Genomic DNA, 14113 nt, shown 5'->3' on the forward strand with positions numbered 1-14113 from the left:
CGGTTGTGCATCCTGTTGGAGACCGGTACATGAATTTGGCACAAGCACAGCCATTTCCTTTGCTGAGGCTCACTGAGGCAGGATTGTCTACATCGGACACTCCGTCTTCAGTGCTGCTCAGTCATTTTGAGTCTGATAAAATCTCAGGCTCAGAGTCTCTGAGCTCTCTACTCAGCCACTGCACATGTTACACAAACAGCCGCAGCAAGCAAGGACTTATACCGTGGGTGGGCTGAGCCTGATGGGGGATGCTGAGGGACTAGCTCTAGTTCCCCATCAACTCCTCTCTGCTTCTGATTGACAGCAGGCAGTGGGTGGATTCCATAGCCAACAGGAGGCTGGCTATTGGCTATAGAATTCTCCTGCTGCCTATGTTCTATCAAAGTTTGTGACTGTGTTAGAATGTGTGACCGGTGACATGGTCACACATTTTAATGTAATCCCGCCCAGCTTTTCGGCGGTGGAATGTGTAACTGGTCACGTGGTCACATATTTTAACGTAATCCTGCCCAGTTTTTCAGCGGTGGAATATGTGACCGGCAAAAGAAGAAGAATTCTAACGCTTTCCCAGCTGTTCCAGGGCAGATCGGCATCGCAGATCCTATGTGCAGGAGAACCAATCTGCCCTGGAACAGCTGATCGGTCCTGAAATGCCACTTCTATCTGACTTTGTGAGTGCGATCTCGCATTCCACAGAGTCCGATAGAAGTGACATTTCAGGACCAATAAGCTGTTCCAGGGCAGATTGGTTCTCCTGCACATACGATCTGCCCTGGAACAGCTGGGAACGCGAATTCTTCTCCTTTTGCCAGTCACATATTCCACCGCCGAAAAACTGGGCGTGATTATGTTAAAATGTGTGACCATGTGACCGGTCACACATTCCAACCCAGTCACAATCTTTGATAGAACACCTGCTATCAATTAGTAGCAGAGCGGACCTGATGGGGAACTAGTACCTCAGCATTCCCATCAGGCTCCTCTCACCTGTAGTGTCACTGGTTGCTAAGAGGCTGTGCCGCCAAACTAATCTTTACAAGTGACTCAGCCCTGTCCCCATGATGTCAACCAGCATGCTCCACCCCTTTGTTCATTCAGCTGCCAGTTGGGTAATTTCCCGGCCCCATGGGGACGGGTCCTTGACACCCTGAACTCGCAGAAAGTGGGCCAATTCTGTATTGTTGCCATGGTTGCAGGAAAATTAATTCTATACTACTTTTTTTTTTTTTTTTTTTTGGGGGGAAGCATTATAAAAGTTAACTACAGAATGGCTTGTAATTCCAAAATTAGTAAAGTTGAAAAGAGACAAAGGTTCATCAGGTTCAGCCCCTGTACAGGGCTGAGTTATAAATCTTCCTATGCTCCTCGGCTGATCTAATGGCGGGAATGCCATGCAAATAGCATTCGCCTGGCATATAGCTGGGCAGGAGTTTTATAATAAAAAAGCCCCTATTTGTCTGAGAAACAACCTCGACAAGCATAGATCAATCTGCTGTTGTAAACCAACAAAGATGTCCTGGAGCTTTCTAGTGTAGCAGTTCTTTATTTTGGCGTATTAAAGGGAATCGCACAATTTGAATATTACATAACAAATAACAGGTATACATCCTGACATATGCTGTGCTGCAGAATACAACATTTAGCTGTTGCTGAAGAATCAATCACTTGGGATTTTAGGAAGAATTCATCTGTAGGATAATGTTCTCCATCAGAATGATAACTTTCTCCTAATTATCTTCACTTGTAATGAACTGCTTAGCTGTGTGTATGCGAGTGTCATTAATAGCTTGTTTTATGGGCCAAGACATGATTACATTTGCAGACCCTTTAATATAGAGATCAAGTTATTTAGTAGAGAAACATGCAAGTATGATTGGGTTCAAGGAGGAGGGGGGTCTGGGTACTCTAATCATGACAATTATGCTGGGCCATGTTGACGTCCATTCCCTGTATTGTTGCAGATATGTCACCTGACTATTTAGGACTGTTGGCTCAATTCCTAAAGCTACGTAAATGGCCTTTATTTTCAGTAATGGGAGCTAAAAATACAAATCACATGGTGCAAATAAAGAACATTATGGCACATGCGTTATGGCTTAGTGAATTGATGCAAAGGTGAAGAATTTATATCTGTTTGACCTAATTAAGATAATGTCCCTTTATTATCGAGCAAGCTTCCTAATAGCTGCGAAGGCATGGGGGAACGTTCCTATTATAGATTTTATGAATACAGCATGTCTCCGGAGAGAAGGATGCCTGTCAGATGTGGTAATTAGCACAGTGTTAGCATTAATTTAGGAAACAACTACAGCAAAATCGCTCTCACCAGCTGGGACTCCGTAATACTGGGCCTTTATATATGTACAAAAGTGCTGATCACACTTCCGCTAATGGATTCATTTACTTGAAACTAATATTTTTGTTTGTGGGTGGATGCTTACTGGTTCTGTGTATTTCACAGTGCCTGGCTTTCATCACCTTGGCCTAGGATGTCTCACTTCTCCTGTTGTATTCTCTGTAAGATGAAGTAAATTAAGGCTAGGTTCACACCTAAGCGTCTGAGCTGGTGAGCTGTTTTCGTGCGGCTGTTGCGCGTTTATGTTCGCATGATTTTGCTTTGAAAACGGCGCAGTTTTCAATGCATAGAGATGTTTATGGAACACAAACCGTGCGACAACTACCCAAAAATCGCGCCTGCACCTTTTTGTACGACAGGCGATTTCTACCGCGCGACAAATCGCAAAGGTGCGAACAGCTTCCATAGACATGAATGCAAATCTCTGTTTTGTGCGATATCGCGCGGCTAAATCCACGCAATAAATCGCCTAGGTGTGAACCTAGCCTCATATGCCAAACGAGTAGAGTGAAGCCCTCTTGTTGTGGTTGGTGGCCGATCTGTGAACTTCATTTGAGAAGTCATGGCACATTTTGCTTATATAAGTCAGCAGGTGTTTTTGTTTTTTGAGGGTTTTTTTTTTTAAAGGGGAACGCCAAACTTTTAAAAAACCTTCTGGAATAAAATGGAAGTTAGATGTCCACATTGCTAAAAAAACAAAAATGAAGTCTGTGATGAGAGAATTTTTTTGGTTGCCATTGCTAGGCTAGTGCTGGGATTGCTTGTGTCCTGGCTACTACTGGCATCACTACTTTGAATAATTGACCTGGAAGACCAGAAAATCAGAGGAGAGCCAGAAATCCTTATCCACTGGACACTTGTTGTAGGTCAGAGGACAAGCGGGTTAGCATGACAGCCAGGCAGCTAGGATTTTCAGAAAGAGGGCAGTGATGATGGCCTTTATGCTTCTCTTATAGCAGGTTTTCTTTACTAGTGATTAGGAGGTAGGTACCTGCCATGAAGATTTGTGGCAGGTAAGTTGATTGACGGCAGTGATGCTGTGCATTGGGTTCACTTCCGTTCCCAACGCTCATTTGAGCTACATATCCCAGTGTACCATAAGGCTTGCATTACTGAGGAGTTTGAGCTTCTTCCCTCACTTATTACTGGACACTGCTGGGAAATCCAAAGGTTGCATCTCCTGCACTTTGATGCGTAGGCCGTTTATACTTTACAAGTTGTGACATCAAACAGGTTGCAGGTATTGGGCTATTTAACATGAGTATTGCGTGGATACGGTGTCAGTCATGTGCTCAGGATGGCCGGGGGGTGCTAAACAGGGACAACTGGAACACAAAAATAAATTTTAGCTATATTCTCATTATTGACTTCCTGGCTGTTAAGCAGAGGGGAGCGAGGCTGAAGGGACAAGGCTAGGAGCCAGCCAGGATAACGGTTCGATGAATATATCTCTTTTAGCTCCATAGACACATACAAGCACTTAATCCTCGCAGTTCGGGAGGTAGCTTCACTGCAAATGTTAAGATTTTATTTGCTCGGTGTTCCTCTTTAACCCTTTTATTCAAAATGGAAATATCACTTTTGGGTAAACTGATGATTTATTATTACTGCATCTTACTGGTTTTACATTTTTTTTTATTTTTTATTATCTTTCCTGTACTTGTTCCCCACTATGTCAGTGCATTGATCTCTTAATGAATGTATGTCTTTTGGAGCGTTCACAGTTGAAGAGTTCCCATCGCATTTGTCCACTGGGGTCAGCCATATCTCTGGGCTATACTGTTATTTGACTGCAACCTTCACAAATCCTTGTGGCCAACATAACAAGACCTATGAGGCATTGATTCTCTAATGGATTGTCTTTCATATTGGTGCAGCCTCCCAAATAGCAGCACTTTAGTGCGACACCATTGTCAGCTCAGCAGATGATATTTAAGACCCTGACCTGTTTTTCTCTCAACTAAAATGTGTGAAATGGCATGCTTTTCTAATTAGCATGTTGACACCCTTTAATGAATGACTGTAACCATTGGCCAATTATATATCCGGGCATGTCTTTATAATCGATAAGTTGGCCACATTTTTTTTTTTTCGATTAGTCGGATTAAAAAAAAAAAAATATCTTTTTAATTTGAAATAAAATACACCAAAAGAAAAGTCTGTGTCTGTCCCCTCTGATCCCCACTGCTCCCAGCACGGAGGAGAGAGCGAGTGGGTCCTGATCCACTAATCGATAATGAGAATAGTTGACAACAATTTTCATTATTGATAATTAATTGGTTGCATCCCTAATTTATAGGCTCCAAAACACAGTCTTAAGATTTACATGACCTGGTTTCTTTTGTTAAGAGGGAATTTTGGTGGCCAATGGATACATTGTGGTTATTGATCTAGCAGTTAAACTGTATTTTGTGCCCCGTTCCTCTCTGACCACAACACCTCATTTTTTCTCTCCCGTTCATTGAAGGACACAGGCAACAGATCGTAGATCCTGAATGGTAGGTAATATCGCCACCTGCAGGAGAAGGACAAGTGTTCCCAATATCCCACAATCCTATCTCACAGTTATATAGGAGACAGAGAAGGCTGAGGTCTGTATGAGCAGGACTGTGCCACCATTATAGTTGTTCTTCTAGGTCACAATACAGGATATCCTGTGATTTCACTTTACAGTGGAATGTTCTCAACTGGATGAAGTGGTGAGAACGCAGCAAGTGGTTACTGGCTGCTTATTGTTTTGTCTGGATCACTGAGTGGAGTACACGTCTGGCATGGATACGAAGTGAATGGAATGTGAACTTGTTTTCCAGAACACTGTAATTATTTTGGAGTGGACGAGAAGTTGGGTCCAGTCGCTGTGAGTCTGAAAAGAGACAAATTGGAAGAAAGCAAGGATCATGGACCACAATACCAGTACCGAATCATCTTCAGAACCAGTGAGGTAATGAGACTTTTTGAGGTTTTTGGTGTCAGATTCGAAGAAGTTGTTATTATAGCAAAGTTAAAGCTGAGATCTAGGCAAATGGCTAAATACATTGATGGAATACATATACGGGTGTCGCTTTGCCTGCCAAAAGATTTGTATTTCTGTCCATCCAGTTCTGAGCTTTAGACACCCTCATGTATGGCACAACCCTGTCTGGACGTGAAGGAGACCTGGTTTTTCTTTGCTTTAGGCCTTGTTCACAGCAAATGCAGACCAGATCCGGTCAGGTTTCTGCACACGCAGTGTAGTGGGTTGTGCCGCGTTTTGGATGCGTTTAGGGCCGGTTTTGGTTAAAAAAAAAAAAATTAAGTTTAACATGGACTTTCAGGCACTTGCATACGTTTTTGATGCGTTTTTGAGTTTTAGATGTGTTTTTAATGCGTTCCAGACCAGATCCGGAGCAGGTAAAATAGGGCTTGCCGCATTTTTTTCATCCGGTCTGGATCTGGTCTGGATCCGCACGCTGCGATGTGAACTGGTGGTCAAAATACCATAGGAATACATTGGATTCAGTTTTGATCCGGTCTGCACCTGCTCTGGTTCGGATCTGCTCCGCGCGTGGTGTGAACAAGGCCTTAGTTAAATAATACAACTAGGATGTGTCCCTTCCCCAGCCTGTGACTGAACAGTAAAGGAGAAACAGCAGACTGATGAGCTCATCCGTCTGTCAGTCTGCTTTCTCCTCTTATCAGCACATTGCTCGTTAGGACATGGGCACAACAGCGCATTTGATTGGCTGTCACTCCCAGTCAGAGCTCTGCTGTACATGGAATTCATGTACAGCAACTTATTGGTTCAGGCAACTTATTGGTTCAGCACAGGCTTATTATAATGACACTTTCTTTTTGCTACGGAGTCAGCAATCGCCAAGGCATCAAAAAAAGATTTTGAATGTTGAAATATTTTCATATATAGTAATGGAGAGCTTTGCTTGTTCATCCTTGCTTTCACTCGAGATTCTAATTGTTGTAAGTGGTGCTTAAATGAAATGTCTTGCATGCAGCAAGCAAGGTTGTGTGTGGCTAACATCGCTCATCACAACATTAAAATATGTCCATTATTCTATCAATGGCTTATAACTAGTTGCTTCCTTTGATGTTATTGTTTAAAAGAATGTCATTGGAGCATTACTGAGTACATCTAATGGTGGCGGACATTCTTCCCCTGAAACATCATGTCTTCCCTTGTAATTTGTCTCTTTACCTGGATCTTTCTGCAGTGGGTGTTCCATCTATAACTGCCTAAATCTGAACTCCAGGTGTCCATTACTTTGCATACTTACATTGGTCCAGTTTGGCCCAATGCAAGTATGCATATGCCATACCTGATCGGCTGCTGGGGATCCTGTAAAGCAGTGTAGTAGCCGGAGCTACTATAATGCTGGCCACGATCTTCTAGGTCCTGGTACTGCGCTGTGCTGAGCAGCTTCCCTTCTGATCTAAAACAAAGGGGGTCACTCGCTCAGCACAACAACCATTCAGAGAATGCCTAGTATTATTATCAATGAATACAAGACGTCCTCTGATTGGACGAGGGGCAAACTGTAACACCACCACCACTCGTCCAGTCAGAGAACCCCCTACACTGCAACTATGCATGTTTTCAGTAGAGAATATTTGACCACAGAAGAGCGTCCTAACTGAAAAGTATGGCTCCATTCACACTGTCAGGTTTATTCACTAAAGGGTGAAGAGTTTGGTGAAGACAGGAGAAGGGAACAATCTAGGACAACATAGCTGAACTGGAAATTGATCTGAATTGGAGAATTTCTCCAAATCAGCTATGTTGTCCTAGATTGGTCACTTCTCCTGCTTTCTCCAAACTCTTCACCCTTTTGTGAATAAACCTGTAAAAGTAGTTTGGGCCTTACCACTGATTTATCGGGTTTACATGCCAGATTACCTTCATCTCTGTTTTATCAGTTGAGATGAGTAGAATGTCACACAGAAACATTTCCCATCTCCGTTCTTTGCCGCGTGATCACCATTTTCTTTAGGTTCTCTGAAATATTTGTAATGCCTAATACACAGGGGGTTTGCCCCAGAGTCCTTGTGTAAGTGTTCTTATTATGCAGAAATCTTATTTCATGTATGGCCATTTTGTTAGCTTTGCTTGTAGCTGTGCAGCCTGAATGTCTAATGCCTGTGATTTCCCATATCTCTTTTCTTTATAGTTGGTAACCCTGAGAGGAATGATCCACGAGGATGCTGTGCCAACCACAGCTAAACAGGGTACAGTCCGTGGACTGCCTCTGAAGGATGTCCTGGAGGCTGTCATTCCAGAGCTTAGTATACACAGTCTTCGCTTGGCCTTGAATTCTTCCAAAGTGACCGAGCAGCTTCTGAAACTGGATGAACAGGGGGTGAGGATAGCAGAGGGGTTCTTTTATCATTGTTTGTGGGCTGTGGTTAGAATGCTGAACTGTTTATTGAGCGATGGTAAATGATGAAAACTATAAATGGTGGATGAAATGGTGTGCTTGTGGGAAGAAGCTATAGTGTTTAATACTGACGGTATTTTCCCCCTTAATACAGAGATTTTGTCTACTCGCATAGTCATCTGTATTTCAGGTAATGCAGTAAACAGCCTTAGTTAGCAACTGCTGAGTAAAGAATGCTATAGATTTGTCCTGAGGAGAACAGTAAAGCACACTATGCTGCACAGCTAAGCAGGAAGCACTATCTGCTTTGTGATTAAGCCAGTTTGACTTTTCCAATATGCATATATAATTACAAACTGTAAAGAAAAGGAAGGTTCTGTTGTCAGCAATTGATGGATAGATTCCCAATGGATTCTCCTGTTCGATTTTTTTCTTCAATCAAAACTCTTCTGTACATCACTGCTGGAAGTTTCCCCTCAAATAGTCCGCTATCCAGCATGGTTGTTCTCCGTCTGGCTTTTGAACCGAATTTCATCTGAACGCTGCTGGACTGGACATTGTGTAGCTAGCCTGACAGTGATATTGGGAATTGGGCTCTGCATGGGACTCTTTCTAAAATGAGTTCTAGTTAAAGTGTGTGTCAAGCCAAAAACTTTCTAAGTCTTGCATAGAGTGGGGAGGATGTTCAGATTCCAGTGCCGATACTTGGCATTTTTACGAGAACTACCAGGGTTGCATCGGTTGCAGCTGGGACCTGGCCCTCCACCACTGGACCGGCTCTTCACCAAAATATTAGTCCGTTACAGAAATTGTCACATGACAATATGCAAACGTGCATCAGTAATTGTATCTGTGAGGACTTGGGCAAGTACTTGTACATGTTCTGGAAAAAATGGTATTGCTGCATCCCTAATATATATAACAAATCATAGATTAAAACGGATACACATATTCCAGGAGCCCCGTAGCAAATGCTCCTTAACCTGCCTCCTAACTTTTTAGTTTTTCTCTAGTCTAGTCTTGGACCTGGAAAAGTATTTGTACTTGTACCTGTACCGAGTACGGTACTTGGTATAATTATAACCCATGTCAGGTTTTTACTGGTGTTTCGTTAGAGAGATTCCCACTCCCACTCACCTCCTGCCTGCTGACAACGTTTTCACTGGACAGGAAGTGAGGGGGAAATATGCAAAAGGAACACAGATAGCAATAAAGAGCTGACGGAAGTTCTAGCCTTCCCTACTCTACTAAAGAAAATCATTTTTATTTCTGGCTCTGTTACTGTTAGAGGGTTTTCCTGACATCCTGTCTGGTAACATGTCAGCGGGACAAAAAAGTAAGTGTGAATATCTGTAAATATATCAGTAAAAACTGACTGGGGGTCCTAAACCTTCCCTACTTTAATCCAAAGCGAAGAAAAAAGGTTTTAGCTGGACATTAGGGCTGCAGCTAACGATTATTTTCATAATCGATTAGTTGGCCGATTATTAAGTTTGGTTAATCGGATAAAAAACGCAAACAGCTTAATGGGCGTGGCGTGAGCGGGGAAATTTGAATTTTAGCTGACAAATCGACGATGGAAAACGTTGACAACGTTTTCCATCGTCAATTTTAATTGAATAATTGTTGCAGCTCTAGTGAACAGGTGCTAGTCCTTTCCTATGTGAACAGGGAGGAAAGTGCTAACATACACATTAGGTTATCTGCGGAGTGCTTTCCAGGTTCAGGGCCACTGGCATTGCCTGTGTGCTTGCCCTATCTCAGAAGATCAACTTAGTAAGTAGGCAGGTCAGGCTGAACATCGTGAATTTTTGTTATGAACTTCTTTTTTTTCTTGTATCCATTTTGGTGCGGAATGTGTTAAGAAGTGGTCAGTTGATCTGGCCATATATACCCTTCTATTCTGGTGGAGGATGCACCTGCTTTTAAGGGCTCACACGATAAGTGCTACAAGGCCTCTGCACTACCAGTTCATGGCCTTACCATTCATCCTATAGTTTTTGTTTTTTTTTGTCAATGTCCAATCCTCCTGTAGGCGGCAGTATAACCCGAAGGTTTAGTACTTCTGTGTTCCTTAATGGACTCTAAGACAAAGATTTTACATTGAGTACAAAAATTCTATTTTTGAAATATCACACGCAAGCTATATTTTATGTTATTTTAGTAATGCTGTTGGGAGATAGAGAGCAATTAGCAGAACATAAGAGGGTTATTTATGTACAAGAACCTTCTATCCGCTGGCATCTTTGTCTTGTAGACAGCTATGACATGTCATGTATTAAAATATGTGAAGATGCAACTTCTTATGTACCTGGGGATATACACAGGTTCTCATGTCAATCAGTAAGAAACCTTTGACATGAACCTATGACTTGGAATACAGTATGTTGAAGAGGGCTGACCTGGGGCGGAACTAAAGTCTAGGGGTTTACACAGCACTTGTAATATAGGGACTATGTCATCAGAGAATCTGGAAGGCTGCCATTGCTTAACTCTCCTTTTGAGGATGTTAGTTCCCTAAATGTCATGCTGAATCGTTTTAATCGTTAATGGGGTTTTTTTTTGACCTGGAACAAGTAAACGAGTCTGTGACTCAAAAGGACTCTTTAGGAAGCCAGCAGTGGCAGACCATGTACTTCCCTCATGTTACTTTATAGAAAAACAGGTATGGGCACTAGTAAGACTCTAAATCTTGGCTCCTAAGTTGCTTTAATTGTGCAGCCTTCTCTCCCCGTCAGTGCAAAGATGTCATCCAGTATCGGGATGTAAAGGCCGCCATAGAGACTGACCTGTCCTCTGCCCAGGCCTGATAACTGACGCTCTGTAAGGGTAAAACTCAATTAACAAAGCGTTTCCTTTTTTCATATTGTAGTTAAAGAATGTTGATTATGACAGTTTTTGGAGTTTCTCTTATCAGGTTTAGGCAGGAGATAGGATGACTTTACATCCCGACGCTCACCCTGAGAACGCTGCACTGTTATAACAGTTAAAGAGTGACGTTTCAGATTATTAGAGATGTAATTTGGTGACTGGCTCTCTTTAAAGCTGAACTCCAGCTTTACCTTCAGTCTTGCAGAGTTGTACAGGTTCCTGTACTAAAATGGTTGCTCTGACATTCCTTCACATTGTGAGCTTCTCAGTGTGCATTAGAAGCTGCAGTCAGATAGAACCCACCTCATTTCCTGGCTGGAGGACATTTAGCATAATCTAGCTTTTTCCTCCTCAGCCTGACTGGCAATGGCTGACCCCTCTTATTAATTGGATTTTAGTTCTTTTAATTATGACGGGTGGGCATTACCTAGGGTGGGCTGCATTCAAATGTATCCTCCTTCAGAAAGCCCACTCCTCCAGAGTGACACTCGTTCATCAACATTTTTAATATTCATAACTCTTTCCAATTGCCAGCCCACAGCTTGCATCAGGCCCGAGGGTTCCTCAGAGGTGTACTGAGGCAGGGGGCTGTAATGCTTTCAGGAAGCTATGTACAGCACTGTGGTAGCCCCTCTCACCAGCCATGATCCGCCTGCATTGCATAGAGAAGAATAGAGCCCCAGTGATGACATAACTGGATCTAAAATAAAGTAATGAAAAGAGAAATCTTTTATATATGTATTTAGCATGTTGCTGAAGGTGGGGGGAGGCGGAACCAGGGAAGCAATAAATGAACAGATTAAACTTCAGTTTTAGGGTACACTAAGTGAATGTGCTGATTTTGGTGCACTTGATTGCATTGGTATTGATTACGTGTTCACTTGTTTACAATCGTTTTTTTGTTTTTTTTTAAATCATAATGCGAATATGCACTTTATTTAATAAGTTATTCATTTGTGTTTCTCATTGCAGTGCATAAAACATTGTCAGCATGTTGGGTTCTTGTAGATGAAGACAAATCCTGTTTCCAGCAGCATGGCTTGGCTTTGTGTTTGCATCCATCTTTGCTGACCCTGGCCACCACTAGAGGGTGATGGACTAAAGACCTGCTCTGCACTGAGCCGGAAAAGCTACCTGGCTTGCTGGAGCAGGTTTTTTAGAGCAGAACGTTCTCAGAGCCAAGAGGCTGCAGGCACCATTGCGCAAAAACAGAATTGTTCTTCATAAAAGAAAACATATCATATGAGATGGACTGATAACACATCACAGTTTCAGCTTTATCTATTACTAAAAGTCATATACTGCTCAAACTGACTTGTAAGCAACCCTGACGGCTAGCTCATAACTAGTCTGACTGTCAATGTTGCACTTGGCCCATCAGACTGTGATTGTATTATAGATCTGCCGAATACATCTGTGCAGTCTTGCATGTGTGTGTGTGTGGCCTATAGGTTGGAAGTATCAGTATTACATGAAATGCTTCCTGGTTGTATGCGTTCTGATGGGTATTTCTGACTCCAGCTCTTCAGGAAACACAAGGTGGGCATCCTCTACTGCAAAGCCGGCCAGAGCTCAGAGGAGGAGATGTATAACAATGAAAGTGCTGGACCAGCCTTTGAGGAATTTCTGACCTTGTTGGGGGAAAAGGTCTGTCTGAGAGGCTTCCAGAAGTATGCTGCCCAGCTGGACACCAAAAGTGAGTAGTAAGCAGGAGTATAGTTTACATTTCAAGGGGCCTTACCCAGATGTCTTCTGTGTCAGGTATTTGTACGTAACAAAAGTCACCAGCACTCGAGAAGTATAGGTACGTGCTTATACTTGCACGTATCCTCGAGTGCTGGTGACTTTTGTTATGGACTGTTTCTGACACGGCACCATCCGTGTTGTCACTTCAAGCACCAAGTTCCTGTATGCTGTATGGAGTGTGGGTGACTTCTTGATATTTGAAGGTATTTGTACGTGTCTTGTTTGGATTTTTTAAAATTTGTACCTTTTTATGTTGTGCACAACACTCCATAATACGGTGGTTCTTTATTTACTCAGAATAAGAAGATGATAAAGTAGAAATATTTATAGTAAGACATAAGCATTATTGAAGTCACCTAGCTTGTTGCTTTTCCTGCATACTAATCTTTTTGAAGTGAGAAATACAATTTAGCTCCCAGATGTCAGGCATAAGATAAGTACTGGTTCATTGATCATTTTTCCAATCACTTTACAGAGGAAAAGAAGATATGTCAATAGCTGATGTAAAGACGACTTGTTTAAATACATAAATGCAAAGTGTGTTTTTAGTTCAGTTCCATTATTGTCAACATGAACTAATAAAAGCGTGCTACACGAATACAAAACAATACGGAGATGGCTGGCTGAATAGGAACATGGCGAAGTAGACTTGTGTACGGAATGAGTTAAAAACTTAAAGTGCATCTAAATCCCTAGCTGAATGCCAGTATTCCAACGCACTGTGCATCATAAACAGTTTCCATGGTTTTTGTTCATCGATACTGTTTTTTTGTTTTTCTTTTGTACCTTTTTTCTTATCAATTTTTGCTATTCATGCTGCTGATCTCTTTCAGCTGCTTCCTGTCTACATGTGCTTCCCCCAGTCTCAGCTCCACATCATTTCTCTGGACTGGCTTCCTGATAGGCACAACAATGGACCATGTCTGTATAATTTCTCCTGGACATAAATAGATATTGGAAGCCAAACAGGTTTACTTGACCAATAGTAAAAATCACCCCCAAAAGCTTACATACACACAGAGTCAAATGTGCAATGAACACTTTGATTGCTTTTCAGCAAGTGCCACAAGAATGAATCACTGTGTGGAGCACTTTTACCCATGTTTACATGGGGGGCTTTTGACAGAAGCTGAAGGAGGATATCCGGCCATGGTCCGTGTGGCCTCATTCATCAATGTTTAGAGTATGCACAAGAGATGTGATCCTCATACGGTTAATGTGTCACCTACTAAAGAAGTTGTACGCAGTTGTCTGGAAAGACAAAGTAACATGTTTTATCTGAGCGTGTTAGTGTTCAGGATAATGTCACAGTGTACTATTCAGTTGTGTTTGGGCTCTGTACTGTTGAATAACTCTCCACCCATTTTTTTTTTTTTTTTACTTTGTGCAACCTCTATACATCTAATCAACTGCTCCCTGCAAAAGTGTAAAATTTGAGGGGGGAAAAAAGAAATCCAAACTGCTGATTTACCCTTCCTGATTTTCTTTTTTGGCAAAGGCAACATCAATTCGAAATCGGCCTGCTTTGCAAGGCTGTGATCTCGTCACCCAGTTGACAGATTCACTTTAAGCAGAGGCACATTTTTTGCAACGCTGCTCTAGGCTTGCCAAATGCAATGTGAAGCAGTGCAACATTGCAACATGATAATTTTTACACCTAATAAGATATACAGAGGTATATATCTGGCCTAAAGAGGGATAGTATTTGAGTAATGAGGGCTTGAGTCCAAAAGAGGAGCAGTCCCTTCAGAAGTGAGACACTGGGAAGTATTGC

At 42.2% G+C, this 14113-nt stretch overlaps 1 protein-coding gene across 1 annotated transcript in view; it reads left to right on the top strand.

Moving 5' to 3' along the window:
- SIPA1L3 (signal induced proliferation associated 1 like 3) overlaps positions 1–14113 on the top strand; it is a 157521-nt gene that overhangs the window by 100135 nt on the left and 43273 nt on the right. The window contains exons 5-7 of the mRNA XM_018565070.1: positions 5167–5297; positions 7516–7704; positions 12115–12289. Of these exons, the coding sequence (XP_018420572.1) occupies positions 5167–5297; positions 7516–7704; positions 12115–12289 (495 nt within the window). The remainder of the gene's footprint in view (positions 1–5166; positions 5298–7515; positions 7705–12114; positions 12290–14113) is intronic.

This window comes from Nanorana parkeri, unplaced genomic scaffold (genome assembly GCF_000935625.1).
Source record: "Nanorana parkeri isolate BGI_ZX_2015 unplaced genomic scaffold, ASM93562v1 scaffold810, whole genome shotgun sequence".
In the NCBI taxonomy this organism is placed as follows: domain Eukaryota; kingdom Metazoa; phylum Chordata; class Amphibia; order Anura; family Dicroglossidae; genus Nanorana; species Nanorana parkeri.